Source organism: Lepisma saccharinum, chromosome 5, assembly GCF_977018435.1.
Source record: "Lepisma saccharinum chromosome 5, izLepSacc3.1, whole genome shotgun sequence".
NCBI lineage: Eukaryota > Metazoa > Arthropoda > Insecta > Zygentoma > Lepismatidae > Lepisma > Lepisma saccharinum.
In genome coordinates, this window is record NC_139233.1 from 39,187,945 (window position 1) to 39,210,580 (window position 22,636).

Here is a 22,636-nt window from a genome sequence, read left to right on the forward strand (position 1 = left end):
CATCAAGATCACCTTACTCTGTAATAAGGTACCGTATACCATAGGTTCCTCATACCAAACACTCAGCCAACATCCCTGAACAACCTGTGAAAGTTTGTGGGTAGAGTTCGGTTCCACCCTGTATACTATGTCCCACGAGGCTGGAGCAACGCCACGCATAACGGTAGAGCTAAGGAGAATCGAGTGGGTGTAGCAAAATGGTACGTGCTTCTGCAAACGGATGATAGCGGTAGCCGCGTTGTCCCCTCCATGCAATCTCTTTCCCTTTCACGCGTTCACCCCGTCGGGTTACCAATGCTCAGAGTATTTGTTTTCGTTTCCTTGCTCCACAGACTCCTGGGACAGAGTATAGTTAATAATAATAACCCGTGGCTCTACAGCCCGTAACGGCCTTGGCCGATCTCCCGACTGCCAGTCTCCCCCTCTCCCACAATCCTACCTAGAGGTGTGGAGATCTTCAACCGGTAATGGGGTGTCGTGTGGTCAGCACATCGAACTCCCAGCCGTTATATGAGATATCCGTGACCGGGTAATGCTACTCACTCGTAGCTCCCCGATTTCCTCACGACGGTGGGTTGCTACCCGTCCTATACACAAGCCGAGAACCCAGAGACTGAATATAGGCGGACTCCAACCCATGCCGTTCCGAAGTCGGAGCCCAAAGCACAGCGCCTTAAACCGCACGGCCACGGAGGAGGACAATTGATTGATTGAATTGCTTTATTTTACTTCGCTTTTTGTGCCATTTTTGGCTAATTTACGAAGATGGGGATGAGTGATGATATAATGAAATTGATAAATGGACACTCACAAACATCCATACCCAGCCAGGATTCGAACCCAGGACCACTGGCGTCGTAGCGCGACGCGGAGGGGGACGAGTATAGTTAGTAATTATCTCAATACTGTTACGATTCTTATTGCTATTGTCTTGAGTTCGATCCCTGGCGGGAGCATGCTGCACAGCAGTTCGATTTCTACGTCAAATTGTAGGTCCAGTCACGATAAACGCAACATAAGAAAGAATTGTATTGTTCCTTTTTTAAAATTCTAATATGGGTTTGGGCCCACCGTTATCCACCTTGTCCCGACGCCCCTGAATTATAGGAAACCACAGGATATGGTAGCTTTATCTGGGTACCATGGAGATTGTGATGCACAATGTCGAAATACAAATTATACTACACTCTTGTTGATCCTTCAAACTTGAACAGGGTGAGTCAGTCAAACGGGAAGATTTAAAAAATTCACAAAAAATAGAGAGAGCAAATATTAGTTATTTTTTTGAACATGAATGTACTGTACATGAGTGGAAATTACTAGTGTACCTGAAAAATGTTCATTTTTTTAATATGGTGTCAGTAAGATGGCGTCCTTGGTTTTGTACACATTGTCGGAGTCTCAGAGTAAATCCGCCCATGACGCTTCGTAGCATCTCCAACAGAATGTTGTGGATCTCTTGCCGAATTCACTCCTTCAAATCATCCCTGGTTCTTGGAGGTTTGTCCTTGAATACTTTGGATTTGAGGTAACCCCAAAGAAAAAAGTCAAGAGCCGCCAAATCGGGTGAACGGGCAGGTCACGGAATATTGCCGAATCTGCTGATGAGACAACCAGGAAAAGCGAGTCTAAGCACATCCATAGACACTCTGGCAGTATGGCTAGTTGTACCATATTGCTGGAAGAGTGTTTCTTCAACTGGGCCATAGCCATCGAGGGCAGGCAGGAAAAAGGTTACCACATGTCAGCATAACGTCCAGCGTTTACCGTCACCGTGTTACCGTTTTAATTTTCGATGAGTCCACAAGATGATAATGCACAACACACTGTTACTTTTTCTGAATGGAAAGGCGTTTCACGGAGAGTGTGTGGATTAATTTCGGATGGGCGGATTTACTCTGAGACTCCGAAAATGTGTGCCAAACCAAGGACGCCATCTTACTGACACCATATTCAAAAAATGAACATTTTTCAGGTACACTAGTAATTTCCACTCATGTACAGTACATTCATGTTCAAAAAATAACTAATATTTGCTCTCTCTATTTTCTGCGATTTTTTTTAAATCTTCCCGTTTGACTGCCTCACCCTGTATAATAGAAAATGTTGATAGCTTACCAATACAAGGCCAGCTCTTGCAGCCGCCAACTGGGTGAGGTACCATTCCGACGAATTAGGGGCCCAAAGTCCAATACGGTCGCCGTGACGTAGCCCCAGACGCAATAGGCCTCCTGCTATACGGTTTACCTGTGGAATAAAGAAGTTATAATACCTGGATAGGATCTTTTTGACGTGACGTACAACCTGTTTATCGTGCCTAACATGACGTTTGAAAGGTTCTTACTAACTAGTTGTTGTTTGTCAAGCAATTGCTTGTTCTGTTAGGAGGATGATGAAAATGTTTGCACGCATCCCTCTCCAGATAGTTTTCCTAGGCACTTCCCTGATGAATAGTGTGAGGTCACTACAGGGTGACAAGAAATTTGGATTACGTTGCTTGGATAGCAAAACTCATAATGAGATAAGTGCTGCAAATTCCTCGGGTGAGAAAGCTGTTACTGTGGCCCACCGTTCAAAGGAACATGGCGATAAATCTAGAAAATTGCACTTGTATTCCAACTTCTTAGTAATTAAATTATATTTCTTGCATACAGGATGCTACCAAACAACATCCACAAACTTCCACAGCTTTTAGAGGGCATGAAGACGAATAATGTTTTGGCCTGTTTCTGGCGCTGAGGCCACGAAAAACGGCATTTCGTATCCTGTATGCATTAAGCTATGCTGGACAAGTTCATGATTGCCACTGTTACTTATTTCTTTCAGTTACAAAACATAATCATGAAATTTGACATTGTGCAACAGCGATGCTTGCAAGTTGAGTCACAATGTTTAACCTCTCACCCTTAAATCATGATACATCTGTCTGTAAGTTTCGTGCATGGCACCTTGTTTATCCTATTGTTGTGGATATTAGATGAAACGTACCTTCTCTCTGATTTGACTGAAGGTCAGCCGCTGCCCTTGGTGTAGGGAGACAAGGGCTTCTCTGTCTCCCCAACGATCGGCCGCTACATCCACCAGCTGACCGATGGTCAGCGAGGTCAGTGGTTCGTTACCCGGGCAATGCCAGTAACTCCATTTCGTTTGCGATGGGAGAACGCTGCATGTTGCAAACCTAAGATAATAGTAATAATAATAATAACAACAACAAAAACAATAATAACATAATAATGCTGATTAATTCATTGAATTTGAAATTTTGGTTGCGTCAGCACTTAGGCTATTTTGCACCCGTCACATTATACAAGGTCCAGCCCCTTACCATAACTAATATAACATAACTCTAATGTCGGAGGATTAAAATATTCTTACTTGGCTGAGGCTGAGGCTGTAAAGGGGCAGTCAGCTCACACGAGGACGAGAAAGTTAGTTATAAGATACGCTTGCATAGTTCAAATAAGAACACAGCAACCCTACAGAGGATTATACTGGCCGTAGGTCCAGACACCAGAGCCTCGTTAGTCTGCAAAATGCAGTGCATGGCGAATAATAATAGTGAATAAACACCTGTGGGTATTTGGGTGTAGTACCTTAATTGGAAGCTAAAACGTCTTTTAAAAAATCTAATTCGTACTTTACTTTGATACATTTGTTATTAACATATGAATCCCTCTGCACATTTCGGAAACTATAAACCTACGCCAGCTCTGCGGCAAACTTTCGATCTCGTTGCTGAAGTTCCCGAATTCGAGTCTCGGCCTGAACAGCCTCATCATCATCTTCGTGATTAGCCAAAATGGCAGAAATGAGATGTAATTTTTTATTGGGTTGGTGCTTTAAGTCCACTTTATGCATAATAAGGCTAATCGGGACTGGACCTACAGTTTAAAGTGGGATCCGAACCACTATGTGCCTCCATCGGGTAACGAAACTCGGACCTCTTGATTACAAAGTTACGACGCTACATCGGGGAGGGCCGTAAAATTAAAACATTTAAATACAGATACAATGCATCAGACTTAGAAAGCACAGCTCAAGCAAGATACGAACATCGGTAAACTGTCGAACTGAAGTGGGCAGTTTTTTCTCTGCTTTCGCTGTGTACGGTTTCCTTCATGATCACATGAACACTTGACACTGAATAAAAGTGATGACGATGTGTAAAAGAACGTAGCACATTTGGGCAACAGAAGGGCTAGATTGAATGGCAAACATGTGATTGCATTATCCTTCACTCCCTCCGCTCGCTTACTGTTGAAAATTCGACGACAGCGCCGCATGGGTTTTCTTATCTTGGTCAAACTGTACGATCTCCGAAATCTTCAAACTCCTCGAATCCGCTCAATATTAGTTAAAGGACAGGTATCTTTCACACATTCACAACTTTTGTGGAGATTGTGTGATCAGCACCACGCTATGGCCGTCTTGTGCCAGGGTTTCACCCAGGTACCTATTTCATGAGAGGCTGGGTGAACCCCAGAGTTGCTGCATGCAGGGACTTGGTCTGAAAAGTTCCCCCCTTGAGATGACCTGACAAAGAAATCGCATCCGGGTCTCTGTTGTGGCAGTCAGACATCATATCGACTAGACCATCTCGGGTCACTTCTTTTTTATTCTTAAAAACCGGTCCTACAATTTAAAATTTGCCTTGTAACACTTTCAAAATTACATGCGGGGTCTAAACGATCCGTCCGCCCCTGGCTGGGAGCTCAAAATGGCTCCAACATGGCTGCTGTTTGAGTTTCCTGGTGTTTATGTACTCGTATCTCTTTGAGTGTAGCGACAAGGAAGTGTTCCAAAAGCTTATTTGGCTCTCGTTCAAAATGTTAACTAAATTTAAAAGACAATAAGTTCGTGAACCACACTGTTTTGTGTATAAGTCAACAGAAAACGTCAGATCCTTACCTCCGAACAATGCAATGTAGGAGCGAGCTGCTGTTCGCCATCACCAACACGCTGGAAATGGTTTCTCAGCTTTGCCAGATCATGCAAGCAAAGAGCTCTCGAAAACTTTCACATTTATCTAAATTGTGTTGTTACGTAACACAACGTATGCGATAAGATTGCGATGTCCTAACATATTAGTAGTCAAGGTCTTAGCTCTCGAGAGCAAGCCATGGAACCTTTTTTTCCTTTCTGAGCATAGTGGGTTCTGTTTCGGTAATATTCTCTCTCCCCTTTCTGTCTGTCCCTTGTTCTCTTTCTTCAGTTCGCTCTGTCCTCTTTCTTTCTCTTTTTATTTCTTTTCCTCTCTTTTTCTTCCTCCGTTATCTATTTTCTCTCTCTCCTTATTTCTTGTTTTCTATTTTCTCTTAACGTTCTTCATCTTTCTCTTTCTTGCTTTCTATATTTCTATCTCTTCTCTATTTTTCTATGAATTTTGCTACCTTCTCTCTCTTTCTAACTCGATTTTTCTTTCTCTGTTCCTCTTATTTAATTTTCTGTGTCTCTTTCGTTGTCTTTCTTTTTCTCTCTCTTTTCTTGCTTTATTTCTTTCATTCTAACTTTGTCGTCCTCTTGTTTCTATCTTTCTCTGTTTCTTTTACTCTCGCATCTTTTCCCCCTTTCTTCACTTGTATATTGCATTCTCTTCTCTATTTTCCTTTTATCATTGCTTCCATTTCTTTACCTCGCTTCCCTTTCTTTCTATTTTTATCTATTTTACTCTTTTTTTCTTCTATATCTTTTGTCTCTCTTTTGCCCATGATTACAGCTTTGGTATTAATGGGACTCGAAAGATAAGAGGAGATTGGATACCATGGGGACAATTATTTCGTTCCTTTCCTGATCAGTGCGAGTGGTTAGAGGTGGAATGGCCTCGTCTTGCTCAGAATTCCGTATCGCTACGATCGCTGTTTTTATTAGCACATTGCGAGTAAGTGTAATGGAAAGTCTCACAGTGTATTTTTCAAAGGCAGGATGTGAGTCAACATGAATTCCCGTAAGCACCTCCTGATTCACACCTTACCCTACGCTCGGTCAGTGGGCGTTTGTCCGCGCGTGTGAACTTGGCTGAGATTGACTTGGCTTACTTTTTATTTTCCTTAGAATGAAGGGGGGAGAGAAAATAAGATCAATGGCAACAAGAGGAGGGGAGGGGGGATTAATCTGTACCCAACATCCAGCGCCGGAAGTCGCGTGCCGCCGTAAGCCCCTCCCAGCACGTTTCTCATTGGCTCGCCGGCCCCAACAGCCGAAAAAGCATTTTGCATGACTCCTGGCCGTAATAAACCGTAAGATTTGAATCCTTGAGACCAAAACACATCAGTCAGTTACCAAGATTTGGCCGTGAACGGGCTTTGCGGTTGACGATGCGCGAAGGGTGCTGTCGAGACTACGTTCCCTGCGAAGAAGTTGCCCATATCTTTGTCCTGGTCCTCAGGATTTACTGGAAGACAACGATGTAGTCATATCGGCGCGTTTTCTCTTTTATCCGGTGGTGGTGCAGGAGTTTGTTAGTGTTTTAAAGTGACAACAATAAACAACAATGTCTTCTAATGCAAAGAAGACGCCGGCGGATGGGGCCAACGGGAAGGGAGCCAAGGACCCCGGAGAAAAGGACGATGACAAGAAGAAGCCCCCAACAAAGGACTCCGCAAAGGGCTCGAAAGATTCCGCGAAGGGCTCGAAAGATTCCGCAAAGGGCGAAAAGGGTGAGAAGGGCGAGAAGGGAGAAAAGGGTGAAAAGGATTCTTCTGCGAAGGGCGAAAGGACCAGCAGTGCGGGTCCGAACTGGAGGGAAGGGGCCCTTAAGGTGCTTCTGATAGCCCAAAAGGGGGACTGGCCCCCTATGGACCCTGCTCTGAGGTTTCTAGAGAAGATAGTGGCCAGTGGTTTGGAGGATATACCCCCCAACCCCCTCAATGGTATATGTGATCCGGTGAGTTTTAGTTGCACCGCACTGAAGGCATGCATTAGCACTTTGAATAACTCCAAATGATTTCTGCACAATTTTATGTAAAGAGAGAGAGAGAGAGAGAGAGAGAGAGAGATACTAGTTGGCAATTTTTTTAAAAAAGCAAAACCAACATCCAACATCATAATGGTGTTGAGCTCATTGTTGGGAATCTCACATTAAACTGCATGTCTAACCTTGAATTACCAATATGTGCAAACCTGAACATGAAATGTTCATCACCGAAGAAAAGGTCTATCCCCCATATCAACAGTTAATCCTTTAGGCAACAGTAAGAACACGAAATATGAAACTTGGATACTAGACAGGGCCTCATCTATTGCATTGTAGATCCACTGTCCTAACTGGCTCAATAAACTAGACAATTTACCCAGAACTAATTGAAAAATTTCAGTATTATAAAACCTAATGGATTGCACAAGTTGAATTGTAAATAAACTGTCATTTTTTAAAATATTTTGTTAAAAACTTAAAAGATTATATTTATTTTTTGATTGATTGATTGAAATGAATACTTTGGGTGCGTCAGCACTTGGGTTATTTGCACCAAGTCCCTTATCATAACTAAAATAAACACGTGATTGAGGACTAAAAACCTTCTTACTAGGTTAAAAGTCAAGGCTGTAAAAGAGTACTCAGGACATACAAGGCAAAAAAAAAAACAAAAAAAAAAACAGGACAACATACAGTCATACATAGGATTATACTGACTGTCCAGACACCAGAGCTTCGTTGGCCTGCACAAATGCAGATTATTGGGGTATACTACGGGAAGTGAATAACATTAGATATCTACGTCAGCGTTCAATAAAGAATGCAACTAAGAGAACTATATTAATTTGCAGTCACATTAATTCATGATAATAAATTGTAAACATAAAACCAAGTAGGTTATTTTCGCACTATAATAATAATAATAATAATTATTATTAATAATAAATTAAGTGATATGATTGTATTTTAATGTGTAAACACCTACAATAAGTAGCAAGGAAAAACTTAACACCGAGGCCAAAACGTACAAAAAATTGTTGCTACAAGTTATGTTCATATATTCATATTTAATATAGAAGTGGTGGGTCCCGGGTTCTATACCCGGTGGAGGCACATAGTGGTTCGGATCCCACTTTAAACTGTAGGTCCAGTCCAGATTAGCCTTACTGTACATACAGTGGACTTAAGACACCAACTCAATCAATCAAATCGCCTCTGTGGCTGAGTTGTTATCGTGGTGTACCGAGTTTCTTGGTTCGGATCTTGGTAAGGCATGATGTATATTTAATCAATTCATCATTTATCGTCATAGTCTCCATTAGCCTAAAGAGTTTGGAAAGAGACGTTGGAATAGAATGTTAGTTGTAAAAAGGTACAAGGAGCATAAAATTGTTTAATTTTAGTCAGTGGCGGCGATTAGTGGGGCAGTTTCTCCCACTTTTGACCCAGCACTATGCTAAAACTTATCTACCAAATGAAAGTAACCTGTCCTTGCCCTCTCCCCCAGTTTTGGAACCCAGTCGCCGCCACTGAGTTTAATTATTTGACAAATTTATAACATGTTTGAAGCTACTTAAAACTGGAAATTATGAAGCAAAATAAAGCATGTTAAGGATAGGGTGTCTATAGGAACGATACAGTTTGCTCTTAACATTGTTTATATAGTGCTAAATTTTGTAACTAGAGGCAGTAATCCTGGTTGGCTGATGATATACATTCGGACAACAGGCTAATAGCTACACACACACATGATATGTATGAAGAGGGCCGTTGCAGCGTGAAATTTAGGATCAGGATATACGTATACAATGTACTGATTCTGAATTGCTTCATGGATATCCATTACTGTGTTTCTCTAGATGCCTCACTTCATTGTTTTCCCTTGAGTTTGATTTTTGATTAAGTTCACTTTATGCACAGAAAGGCTAATCGCGACTGTACCTACAGTTTAAAGTGGGATCGAAACCACTATGTGCCTCCACCAGGTATCGAACTCGGCAACCTTTGATTACAAGGCTACAACGTTGCCTCTACGTCATCGGAAAAGCACGTTGTATCTTCTAATGGGGAATATTTTTTGTTAATATATTACATAATTAAGGAATTGGAATGGTGCCTGGCCATTATTCAGTGGTTTCTTAAGATATCAAGAAATTTCGCCAATAACTTGATTTACTTAAGCAGACAAATAAACGAACCTATTAAAACGAATCTATTTTCTAATATCTTAGGATATTCCAAGAATCTAACTGCTTGTAAATAATGTTTATTCACTAATAATTACTTCTGGTGATGAACAGATTATATTTCCAGTTTAACACAATACAGTATTGGGAATATATTTTTAACTGTAAAGTTTATAGGGAAAAGTTCAGAAGCTTTGAATCTGTTAATAATAATATCAGAGATAAATAAAACTTTATCAGCATAAACTGTCACTATCATCTTTATTAATTAAACAAAGACATGATAGGCATGTTTACGATATATATTGAAATAAATAAACCATACTAGGAAATCAATAACAAGGAATTCTGATAAATACGCTTGATAAAAATCACCACCAATTGCCAACTCAATTGTGTAGCAACTGTTAACAATTTTTATATTATTTCTAAGAATTACAGAAATACAAATAAAAGTCAAAGTAACTACTTGTGTGAATCCTCAATGCAAGCGCTATATCAGACAATGTTCTAGATTTGAATAAATAGATTCATTTGAAACATCAATATGTTCCTATTTATCGATATTTTAATATTAGATTTGGATTCAAAACGTTATGTTTCAGTAGCAAAAGACATCTCCTGTGTTTCATGTTAAAATACTATTCTTTAAGGCCTAATTTGATATAGTTAATTTTGAAACATAACATACCATGTTTTATTTTTATGTAAATAAAATAGAAATTGAATTTGGAAACTGTTTAAAACCAGAAATCAATATAGCCGTGCAAAAAGTTTGTTATATATTTTATTTGTGGACAGAACATATCAAGAAGTATATTTTTTAAATTTGCGATCCCAAGCATTCGAAATGTGTCTCTCCCGGGAACTGAATTCAGGAAAATTTTGTTACTGAACAATAAACGTGCAGCCAATATGAGTTGAAAGTATTTGTGCATGTGTGAATGTGACATGACATTTATATCATGTCATACCCTTCTGGTGAGAAATACAATAAGCTAAATATGACTGAGAAATTATTCAATGAGGGATTAGTACTATTGCAGACGATGATCTTTATGAGAGAGAGAGAGAGAGAGAGAGACCGAGTGCCTGGCTGCCTGACTTGGACATGAGTGTTTGTTTCTTTGTGAATTTCGCATTATCAGTTTCATCTAATCACCATGCATGATTAGCTAAAGGTGGTAGAAAAGCAAGGTTTAAGATATTTTTCCGACACACGCTTATATATTCACATAATCGTAGTTACTTTTGAAAACTTTGAGGTATTATGTAAAGTAAATATTACATCATATACATGGGGCACACTCTCCCTCTCACCCTCCGTTTGCGACCTCCACACATGTATGCCAATACTAACATAGTCATAAATATATCGTATATTTGCACTTATTTTTAACCACCAGTCTTTGTTTTGTAGATAGCTTAAAGGAGCTTTCAAACCAAAGCGGGAAGAGACAGGTGAAACACGACACGGGAGTTTCACTCCGAAGTGACAAGCGACACAGGCACCTTCAGTCCGTAAAAACAAATTCACTGCGCATGCGCGACTATCAAACCGAGGGGACAGGATGCACGATATTGAAAGAAACGGCGCAGTCTGAGCAACACACAAGCGACAAGCGACAAGCGACACGCACAACTTGTCGCGTTCCTTCGTTACAGAAAAGTGAAGGTTTCTTTTGCAAGTGACCCATTTTACTTGTGGCCTGTCGCTTCGGTCTTTTAAGCTTCCTAGGTTGTGTGACATTTTTCAATTTATACATTTAACTATCTAAGTTAGGTTGCGATATAATCTATACCAAACTAAAGTTTCTTCCTACAACGAGAAGGCTATGTCCTCCCAGAAACTTTTACTTTTTTTTATCGAGAAATTGTTATTTATATCAAGAACTAGTGACCTTGTACTTCTTGCTGCTGCATAAAAGCAACTTCAAAATTGATTCTCAATTGCCCAATAAATATAGATTTTTAGTTGCATATTTTGCTGACAAGAGTAAACATCGCTTTTTGTTTATTGATTTTTTAATAATCACCAGGTTATTACTCGGCGTGTCGATCTCCTCACATGTGCTAAGGTTATTTGAGGTTTTCACGACGCGTGACGTCATAATCTCCCGTCATGCATCTTACAGTTTAAGTCACGAGATTATTGGGTCTAGGTCTCGGCGTTTTCTTTCCCCCCACCACGGTGTTTTTCAGCGGGGGCCGCATTAGCAGATTGACCTCCAAATGAAGCAAAAATCGATTTCTTAATTAAGAAAACGAAGCAGGTTTTAATAAAATGGATGGTTTAGGCGAGAATTTACGTGAACGAAATTAAAAAGACTGCACAGGAATGGCAAATTGTATGCAGTATGAATGTAGTATAGTTTGTACAGTGGGACCCATGAGGATTACGGTGCAAATTGTCCATCACCATGTTCGTGCACTTTATTTGACTCACTAAGAGCTTCAAGAATTAAAAGAAAACGCAAAACAAGCTGTTGACAAATTCTGCACCAGTATACATTAAAAACCATCGCTTACAAACACATAGGATGTAAGAGAGAAATTAATGAAAATAGTCATGGACAATTTGCCGAGCAATACTAGTGGATCCCACTGTACCTATATTTTTATTATAATATCCAGAAATAACATAAATTAAACGTTGTACGATATTCTGAGGCTATAATTGTTGTCAACACTCAAGAAGTAGTAATAAATATAATTTTTACTGTTAAATACCAAGAATGTATATGAATATTTATGCGAAGTAAACTTTTCGTGGGAAAACTGAGAGGTGAGAAAATTGTTGCATTCCCATAAAATGCCAATAATTATGCTATTTGTGAAAAATAGTAAATATCTATATCCACTGGCGTCTCTAAATACGTCAGTGTGGGGGCAGATCGCTGATCCAAAAAGTGATTATGTAGTAATAATATTCATCATATCATCATTCGTCCTCATCTTCGCGATTAGCCAAAAGTGACAGAAAAGCTAAATAAAGGAAAAAACAGGTCAATCAGTCAAAACATCAAGTTAACCAATACGTGACATAGCTAACTGTTTTCCCTTTATTTTTCATTAATACAGGTTAGAACAAAAATTAATGCTTCTACTTGGAGCTGCTGTCATTTTGTATTTTGATGTTAATTTTAAAACTATTTTTACATGTGTCAAATATAATAGCGAGAAATTCGCCATGCATCGACACACAACACAATAATGTTCAGAAATTGTGATTTTTTTTATTTTAAAAGCTATGTTAGTTGTGTGAACGTGAATATCGAAGACATTGCAAACAATCAGTCGCAATCGATCAGTGTCAGTAAACAAAATGCGCAATTCCGGGGACATAAAACACCATGAAACAGCATTATTCTATCGGACCGAAATAAACCCCAGATATACATATATCTGCCTCTCTCTCGTTCTCTATTTCTATATACGCATATGTGTGTCTAAGAAGCCTCCTAGATGAGGTAGTGGTAACGTTGTCGTCTTGTTCCCATTTTCGATATCCGGTGGAGGCACATTGCACAGTGGTTTGGATCCTACAGGGTGATCAAGAAGAGACGCAACCTTATGGGGAAATGTAGTTGATTATTATTTTTACTATATTTTTGCGTTTCAGGTTTGGAGTAACAGTGAAAACTGCATTAATTGAGGATGTTAACTGCATCAACAACTGATAAGGCAAAATTGTTGCACACTATTCTGGAATTGCAAGCAAATATTAATAAAAAAGTGTTGATGCAAGTTCAGAGCTAACTTCAAGAACAGCCTTTGAATACACGATTCACCGTACTCACTTGTGGGAATCTCACAACACTTATTGTAAATATTGTACAATAAATCATTTACCCAAAAGGCTGCGTCTCTTTTTGATCACCCTGTACTTTAAAACTGTAGGTTCAGTCCCGATTAGCCTGTCTGTGCAAAAAGTGAACTTATAACCCAACTCAAACAAACAAATAATATGTGTATCTAAGACAGAAGTAAATCTAGTGAACTACCCTGTGATTGATTGATTTGGTGGTTTAAGTCCACTTTATGCACAGTAAGGCTAATCGGGACTGGACCTACAGTTTAAAGTGGAATCCAAACCACTATGTTCCTCTACCGTGATTACAAGGCGACGGCGCTAACACTGCGCCATCGGGAGGCCTGAACCACCCTGAAATGGAGAAACACGGCTTTGGACAAAAATTGTCATATACCCTGTTATAGGGTCTACTTGGACTACAATAGTTATATTTATCAGAGAGCAGCCTTTTGGGCATACTGACAACGAGTCACTGCATTCTATGGGCGAATAAAGTAAAAAATAAAAGAATTGAAGAAATTATTATATAATTGTATAAGTATAGAGAAACATCTGTTAGTGGTGAAAATTATCGATTATGTTTCAAGACTTTTTTTATGCGAGAAATTCAAGAACAGGATTTGGTCAGTATGTATTCTTACAGGAAGGCACAAAGAAACAATAGGGACTTTGTCATAACCTATCCCCAGGTCAGTTGATTTGTTGTTTAGCTGATTTGTGTTGGCTTCAAAAACCACCAGATTTAACAGTTCAGACTTCCTTTAGTGTGGCTATTTAAAGAAGAAAGCTTTCATGGATAAACCATCAACTCCTGACCAACTCTGTATTAGACAAAATGTGGAATGCCTAAACCTCTATCAGCTTAAATGTTCCCAAAGCTGATGGAAAGTCCAATAGGAAAACCCGATATGAGGAGCGCCTCTGACTATACCATGGCATCCCAGTGTGACAGGGCTGAAATATATATACGTTTAGAATTGCTAAGAACAAACTTGATTCTCACTATTTACTTATAAGATGAATTTTGTCAAAACACAAAAGGTCTGTCCTTGAAAATCCAAAATTGCCCCTCGAAATTTCCACGATTTGCCTACTGTCAGGATTAAAGATGGCTAAATGCTTTAGGAAGCGAGGGCAGATTTGATAAATTGAGGTTTTTATACTGTGACTTTGTTGGTGTGATTTGTGAAGCAATTGTTACACGTTGTATACTTGTAACACATGGTTATTTTATAAATGAGGTATCAAAGGGATCAATTGAGATACTATATACTATCTAATGGCGTTGTTTGATTAATCCAAGGACGTGTAGTTTAATTTTACTCATTTCATGGCCCACCAGGCACCAGCTCTTGACACACCACATGGCCGCTATTTCAGTCATAAACGACTTTGATTTAAAACAAAAACTGCAACTGACATTGGCCGTGTTTATGCAGACGCTATCTGCAAGCGCGACAATGGTTAGGTTTATTATTCATATAAAAAGAGCGTATTCGTCGGCGAACGTCGTCGCAATGTGATTCAAGTTGCATCGAAGAGGAAATGTTTGTTTGTCTTTGATGAACTGGACTTTGCACTGGCGGAACCTGCTTTTGGAGGGATCAACATGACTTTGGTATTGTGCAGAGAGAAATGTCAAAATGGCACGTTTAATATGTATTAATAAGTCAGGAGGACATAAATCAGTTGGAATGATGCGTAGAAGATGTAAGTCTTCATCTCTTTCGCCTTTTCTCTGGGACAGTCCTGATTTCCCCTGATTTTTAGCTGTTGCGGTTTTATCTGTGTGTGCTACCTCAACGTCTGTTGCCTTTGAAGCACCGATGACGTCGACGTTGCCTAGTTTCTTCCAGCGTAGAGACGCTTGGCACACACAGTGTATCTACTATGTAGAATTTTCATAGGAAAAATCAGAGTTGGTTGAGCAATGGCACGATATGTCACGGTTTCGAGTCCTGGTCAAGTCTGCAGTATTCGCCGAAATTTCTATTTAGTGTCTCTCCATTGGCGACCCATTCCGTAGCGTGTATGACTGTCACGAAAGAGAAACTGTTTCGATTCCCGCGGTGAGTGACTTTAGATGGAGAATTCTAGCAATATCTCTCCATGAAGCATTTCTGGTGATCGACCGATCTCTAATGAATGGGGACAAAAGCTACCGAAGCGTTGTGCTCATCACATTCACATATTTCGAATATGCCTTCACAGCATGTTCATCCATATCAACAATCAACTTGCAGTGTTGTTTACAATCTTCATCCCTCTTCTCTCTCTTTTTCTCTGTGTGCATTGGTACTACAATTCTTATCAACCCCTGGCCTTCTTTACAACCCCTATTCAAACCTTTCTATCTACGACCATCCTTTTCCAGCCTCTACTCTTTATATTTCTCTCACATAAAATACAGCCATTGGTAGTCTTGGTATCCAACCAACCTCCAATATTTATTATTTCCAATTCTTTTGTAGCCTCTCTCCGTTTATCTTCAATTCTTGAACAACATCCACCCATCTCAGTCTTGATCTTCTTCTTCCTTGATCTATATTTCTGTCAATACTCTTTCATGAATCTTGGCTTCCTCTATCCTCTCTCTACTTGTCCTATCTACTACCATGTTGCGCCTTTATGCAACTAACTACATGTTGCCCTCTTCAATATGTTCCTGTAAATCAATCTAGCCCTTATCTAGTTAATAATATAGTGGTCTTATCTAATATTTTATATTCCAATCATTTAAGAGTGGTCTTGCATGATTCTGTTTAAGGAACAGTTTCCTATCCATACGTATTTGTTCTTCAATAATTGCAGATTGTTATAATTATTATTCTATCGTTGCGGAGACAGCTGTTTTCTTTATTACTTCACATTTCATACTGTTATTATACAGAAATTTATAATTTTTCTACTGTTCATTAAGTTTCACACTTGTTCAAGAAAGACATTGTAAATTATGGTGTTTTACTGATGAAGTTACGATGTTTACGTTGTGTGACCTTTAACATAAAAATTTAATTTTTGGAATTTTTAGAACTCGTGGAACCTACTTTGGAATAAGTTCCTGGTCCTTACATTTTACAATATATTTTTTTTTGGGGGAGTTATTCTGTTGTAACACTGATTATTTGAACTTTATTTCTATGATTCAATTATCAAAATAATATTTTTTTTGTTTTTTCTTTGTTCTGCTTATTCGGAATGAACGAGGTTCAACACCCCTCCCATTGCGACGGCCATGACCATTAGGGTTCGGATTTTTAGGTATACATATTTTCCCCTTTTTTATGAAGCAAGCAAGAAATCGTGTCAATTCATAAGATTATATTTTATTTAAAGTCCTCTGTAAGCTTCGTTGCAGGTTGACCAGGACTCTCCTCACTTTCCCTCAACTCCTTTCTCCAAGCTCCTCTCTCTCCTCAATCCAAATCAAAAGTCTGTCTCACCTCTATATCACCCAGGCCATGGAGACCTTCCTCCAGGGACGTAGCTAGGTTGATCAGTTCGGGGGGGGCAAATCTAAAATTTGTTCCTATGCAAATATTACCCGACAGTAAAGAGTTAAACAACTCTGTGTGATGCACACACACACACACACACACATCCACACACACATATATAATGTTTATATGTACATTATATTACATTATAATATTGCTACATATATAGTGCATTGGTATATAAAACTACTACGAAGTGTATATAATATATATGTTAATACTGGAGGTCAAATAAACATTAGAGTTCAAGAATTTTCAGGAAGCAAATCAATTTATGAAAGTACTACTATTAAACTATTACTTTACAGTTTTCTTAATGTATTTTACTTTCTGCCTGTCTCAATGACAACTTCTTCTTTTTTATCGAAACTACTGTAAAAGGTAAAGGTATAATATCAGCAAGGTAAAGTGCTCCCCTGTGCATAGCACCACGCCATGAAGGCGTATAGGGGGTGTGATCCGGTCGTGAGTGGGGGTGATGTGATCAGCATCACGCCCCTGACCGCCTTTACCCCCCAGGGTTTCCCCCAGGTACCCATGCTATTCGACGCTGGGTAGGCGCCGGGGCCGCTTCCACCGTTAGAAAAGTTCCCGGATTTGAACCGGCCGGGGATCGAACCCGGGACCTTGAGCATGGTAGTCAGACGCGTTACCGACTGAGCCACAGCGGCCACGAAACTACTGTGGAAGTGCTAAGCTGATTTCTTGAAATCTGATAAATTATTCTGTGCAGGATTTTTCCTATTTAGCTATTCTGGAGAATCGTCCTATGGATTGCATTATTGTCTGTCAAGATATTTGATATTAAGTTTCCGGAAAGACAAAACTACTACATTTATTTTCAACACAGCTACAAATGTAACCATCATGAGGATTCTTCCAAACCTACAGGTGAAAGGGCCTCGCCGATGGTGTAGTGGTAAGGTCGTCGCCTTGTAATCAAGGGGTCCCGGGTTCGATATCCGGTGGAGATAATGGCACAGTGGTTCGGATCCCACTTTAAACTGTAGGTCCAGTCCTGATTAGCCTTTCTGTGCATAAAGTGAAGACAACAAATCAAACAAACAAACCTACAGATGAAATCTTACATATTCATTTTTCAGAATTTACGAAATCTGCTTAGCACTTTCAGAGGAAAGATGTTTTAGAAAATTCCTCTCTGCTGAGACATGCAAAAATCAGTACAACGATTCATTCTTTCAAGCAAGCAATAACAATTTTACTTTCACGAGTCATCATGTAAGTAAACTGCTACATTTTCTTCGTCCTCTTGCATCTGCCCCGCCTCCCTCCCCCAAAGCCCTCCTGCCTCCTCACTCAAGTTATTCCTTGCTCGAGGGCACCGAGGTCATTGGACCGTTCTGGTACTTGGCACCCTGGATAGAAGCAAAATCTAGCAGAATGAACAAAATGAATCGGAAACAAAGATTTACTGGGGAAGGGAAAATTTAACCATATTTGCGTATTGCCTTTCAGAAACTGTGCTCTCTTACAGCAGGGGTACAACCCAGGGATAAGTCTTCTCTACCATTTGATTGTCATTTCCTTCCCTTTATCTTCTCCATCTTTCCCTTGTTCCCTTAAAGCAAGAAAGACCGCTCCTTGCAATTTGTCAGGTTCGACAGGTGACGACTGTCCTCTCGCAGGAATATTTTATGACAGGAAGTTCAGAGAGTATTTGGGACGCAGTGCCGCCTTTGGTTGTCCGCAACCTTCGCGCCAACATTTGTTGAACAAGCTTGTTGTATTGTCTCCATTCAAGCTTTGTGCTGGTCTTAGGACCGCCTTGTGCCTTGTCAAGACGTTGCTTTCCTGAAGATAGAAGATCGCGTTTTATTCGTATTTCTGGGCCTCCTCGATGGCGCAGTGGTAGCGTCGTTGCCTTGTAATTAAGGGGTCCCGGGTTCGATACCCGGTGGAGGCACATAGTGGTTCGGACCCCACTTTAAACTGTAGGTCCAGTCCCCATTAGCCTTACTGTGCATAAAGTGGACTTAAAACAATAACTCAATCAATCAATCGTATTTCTGGCTGCGAATTTAGGCAGGGACGTAATGATAACAATAATAGGACGTTACAAAATCATATTAATAATAGTAATAATGATGACGCCTTTAACATTGAAGAAATTATTTTCAAATTTAAATTCTAGCAGTATTCCATCGCAAGCAGCACTGTACATTACGCGAGTGATTTGTAACTCTCCTCCAGACACAAACGTACGCAGGATTTTATTTCGGAGGGGAGGTGGAGAGAGACAATATAAAATATTTGGAAATTACCACTTTTGGGATTCCTTTTTAAAGTTGTTCAAAGAGAGAAATGGTATCTAGGGTCATTTTAGGGGGTGTGGGGGTTGCACTTACCAATTTGTTTTTTTCCCCGAGTTCTTTACAGATTTCATTTCAAAATTTTGTTTTTCTCAAAGTTTCGGGAGAGTTGTAGCCTCATCAGCTCCCCCATATGTACACCAATGCCTCGAGATGTAATAGGAAAAATAGGACGCGTGCCACTTTTCTTTCGAAAATTGTGCACCTCTAAACTTGCACCCTGCATTATCGCAAAACGACGTTGGTGGTTTGTACAAGTGTCATGAAGACACTGACTTAGGTATTTTCACACTTTGTTTATTTCTGTCTCAGTTCGTGTTATCAGTAGGGAGCGCGTTTATAATAGCCACAAACCATGCTAAATAGATAGGTAAATTGGCGCCAAAAATGACAACTTCAAAAAGCCCAAAAGTAGGTAGTAAATATCAACTTGTTATTACTTTTCTTTTCAGTTCATTTGTGAGTTTTCCTTCATTAATTGCCATTTACTTTTATTCTATGTATATTTTATTTTTCAAATTTTGTACCGCTTTTTTGTTACTTTTAGTTAATCGCAATGTTGACGATTATGAATGGCAATTAATGAAGGAAAACTCGCAACCGGCCATCACAATTATATGTAATATGCAGAATATTATTAGCGACTCAAATATTCTGGTTTTTCTTGTTGTTTTTTAACATTCTCAAGAATAAATTCACATTTTTGCTTTATATTGCATATTTCTTATAACGACACGTTCACCACGGCGGGCCTCCCAGGTGTGGTTTACCACGTTCCCTTATAACCAAAGAGTGCCAGGTTCAAGTCCCGGTGGAGGCACATTACACAATGGGTCGGAGTCCAATTGACATTATAAATCCAGTTCCAATTAATATATTTGAGCATAAAATGGACTTTAAACTATTTTTAATTACGATGACAAGTTATTGTAATAATGAAAGAAAATAATATCTCCTTCAGGATTCAAACCTAGGACTCAGTTTTACAGAAATTGTAATCTCTAGGCCAGTGGTTCCCAAAGTGTGCGCCGCGGCGCCCTGGTAGGCTTACGGGGCCGCCGCGTGATGTTCCAATATTTTCAATGAAATTCAGTCATCGATATGATTGTTCCAAATACATGTTCTTATTTTGTACTTGTTGCATAAAAAATGTTTCTGAATTTTAAATATGTTTATTTTTTAACTTAAGGCAAGCAACGTAAGCACACTAACAGAGCGTTACAAGTGTTAGATAGGGCCTCCCCGGTGGCGTAGTGTTAGAGTTCGCCACCTTGTAATTAAGGGGTCCCGGGTTCGTTACCCGGTGGAGTCACATAGTGGTTCGGATCCCACTTTAAACTGTAGGTCCAGTCCCAATTAGCCTTACTACGTATGGACTTAAAACATCAATTCAGTCAATCAAAGCAAGTACTAGATAGGCCTACATTCATGACGTAGGCGCTGTGGAAAAATCTTGAAACACGAAGGGCGCCGTGAAACGAAAATGTTTGGGAACCCCTGCTCTAGACAATGGAGATTAGCTTTGTTCCTTCGTTCGTCAGTGCTGTATATATTTTTTAAAACAATGCAAATATAGGTAAAAATTATTTCTCCGTTCTGCGAGGTATCGGTAGAAAGTTAACATCTGCTAGCAATGTCAACAATGCATTAGTGTACATGTTATTATCTCGGCTTCCACTCTCTCCGACATTCATTCTAAACCATGGCATTACTTATTTAATTTATTCCAGTGTTCGTGGCGGAGTGGTAAGCGTAAAGGGCTACGAAATCAGAGATCCCATGTTCAAACCTCCACCAGTCATTGGTGACTCATTCTGTTTGTCTATGCTCCCATCACTTTTCCATCCGTCCATCATTCATCAATCCACATCGACTTGTCGTAAAAATTAATCTACGAGGTAGGAAAAAAGGTAAAATAGCCAAAATGGAAACCTATTGAATTTTAGCCGCCTCAGTGGCTGAGCACGTTAGCTCCCGAATTACGATTTTGTCCCCAAATGTTCTAGGTCCTCTTCATGCACAAATAGGAGGCCAATCGGGACTGGACGTACAGTTTAAAGTTTGATCCGAACCACTATGTGCGTCCACTAGATATCGAACCAAGGATATATATGGAATTATATGGTGACGACATTACCACTACGCGATGTCCTCCCCTGGACAGGCAGGCGTGTCTTTTGTTACTGTCCATTCATTAATTTCTTGTATCACCGTTGCATATCTTTGACGAAAATCAAAGTACATCCAGTGTTCGAATTAAAATGGGGGGGGAGTTTTTAATTTAACTCCTGACCATGTAAAGAATTTACCCTCATAAGTATATTCTAGATCATATTTTGCCATTGCTCAGAATTTGACGCAATCATTTCTTTCAATTTCAAGTAAATGTTACATTAATATCAACATATATATTGTCAGTTTCTGAACTAAATTTTACATTAAAATTAATCCTGTTGTTGGTTTGCAAATTATAATATATATTTAATGAGAAAATATTTCCTGATTAATTTGCCTTCCTCTAAGAAAAATAATTCTGATATTAAATAAAAGTCCACTGAGACGAGATCAGTGATTACTGAAACCTTGTACACTAATTGGAAAATTTGTGTTATTTACTTTGAACCCAAGAAATTTATATAAATCAGTCCGTATGTTTTAGATACGGGATTCTTGAAACCCCTCCCCTAGAGAAATTTCTGCCCAACACAGTTGGCTTTCTATCAGGTACAATTCTCAAAATTAGAATAGGGAAGCTGTGAAATTTTTCCCTCACCATTTTTTCAATTTGAACACTGGATACAGACATACACATATTTCATTTTTTAAATTTAATCTACGAACATACACCCCCCCCCCACACACACATATAATTGTTTTACAAAACTGATTGGTACTCACTTTGTAATTCGCCCACAGTTCCATGCATTTTAGATAGTATGACGTTCCTTTGTGTTCCTTGATTTTTTCACATGCTTTCTTTCAGTTGCGCATCCCTATTTTCCTGAAATTTGGTTCTGCATATCCTGAATCTGTGCCAAATTTACGGCATGGAAAACAAAAGCATGCGTCAAGTTCCACACTACATTCTAGCCACGGCGCAGATGCAAACCAGTGTTTTTGAAACGTAGTATTTGGATAGTTTTGCAAAAGTGGTTGCCTAGGATTATCTACCCCAAGATCAGTAATTGTTTTCACATTAGTACATTCACTTGTTTTGTCTAACTTTGGAACGTCAGAACTTGGACCAACACCCTCTTCATTGCCGTCATCTTCCACATGTTTTGAGATAGTTTTAAAATATCCGGTTTTGATAAATTTATCCATTCAAGATGGAAATGCACAACAACGCTAGAACTCTTCCCACACAAGAACAAATACACAGTGACCGTAGGAACCCGAGACCTTCCTCGCAAGCAAGAACACAAAGCTAATCTGTGGCTCTGAAGCTGAAGCATAGAGCAATTTTAAATCTCAGAACAATGTCAGTACTGGAGAACTCTCTCCATAGCCTATGTCGCTCGACCACCTACTGTTGACCGCTCGGCCACGGCGGAGTCTTTGATTCCATCTGTATTGGAAGGGTCATTTGCAACAAAAGGGTCGGATCTCTGGTTTCCAGGAACTTAGGGCAAGGGTAATAACCTCTAAGCAGGCAGATTTTATGACCTTGGTTATAATCTGGTAAGCAAGGAAAGGGTGGAATTTTGCTGTCCTACATTTGCTTCCGAAGATTTTCTTCGGAACAGTGTTTCCAACTCTGCTGCAAATTTACCAGAAAATAATATGTAGTATTAATTTAGGATAATTTTTAATCGATCAAAATTTTGTTTGCGGGGGCCAGAGTTACAACTGCCGGGGCCAAAGCCCCCGCAGGCCCCCCCTAACGACGTCCCTGC

General features: G+C 39.6%; 2 protein-coding genes across 2 annotated transcripts in view; one reads left to right on the forward strand and one right to left on the reverse strand.

The window, feature by feature from the left end:
• The window catches only part of LOC145988336 (medium-chain acyl-CoA ligase ACSF2, mitochondrial-like), a 31,940-nt gene extending 26,955 nt beyond the window's left edge, over nt 1–4,985 (reverse strand). The window contains exons 1-3 of the mRNA XM_083123204.1: nt 4,909–4,985; nt 2,989–3,178; nt 2,119–2,247 (exon numbers count right to left, since the gene is read on the reverse strand). Coding sequence (XP_082979330.1) covers nt 2,119–2,247; nt 2,989–3,178; nt 4,909–4,949 — 360 coding nt within the window. The 5' untranslated portion in view covers nt 4,950–4,985. The remainder of the gene's footprint in view (nt 1–2,118; nt 2,248–2,988; nt 3,179–4,908) is intronic.
• Nucleotides 4,986–6,439: 1,454 nt separating this feature from the next.
• Nucleotides 6,440–22,636, forward strand: part of nompC (no mechanoreceptor potential C) — a 213,664-nt gene continuing 197,467 nt past the window's right edge. The window contains exon 1 of the mRNA XM_083122460.1: nt 6,440–6,883. Coding sequence (XP_082978586.1) covers nt 6,491–6,883 — 393 coding nt within the window. The 5' untranslated portion in view covers nt 6,440–6,490. The remainder of the gene's footprint in view (nt 6,884–22,636) is intronic.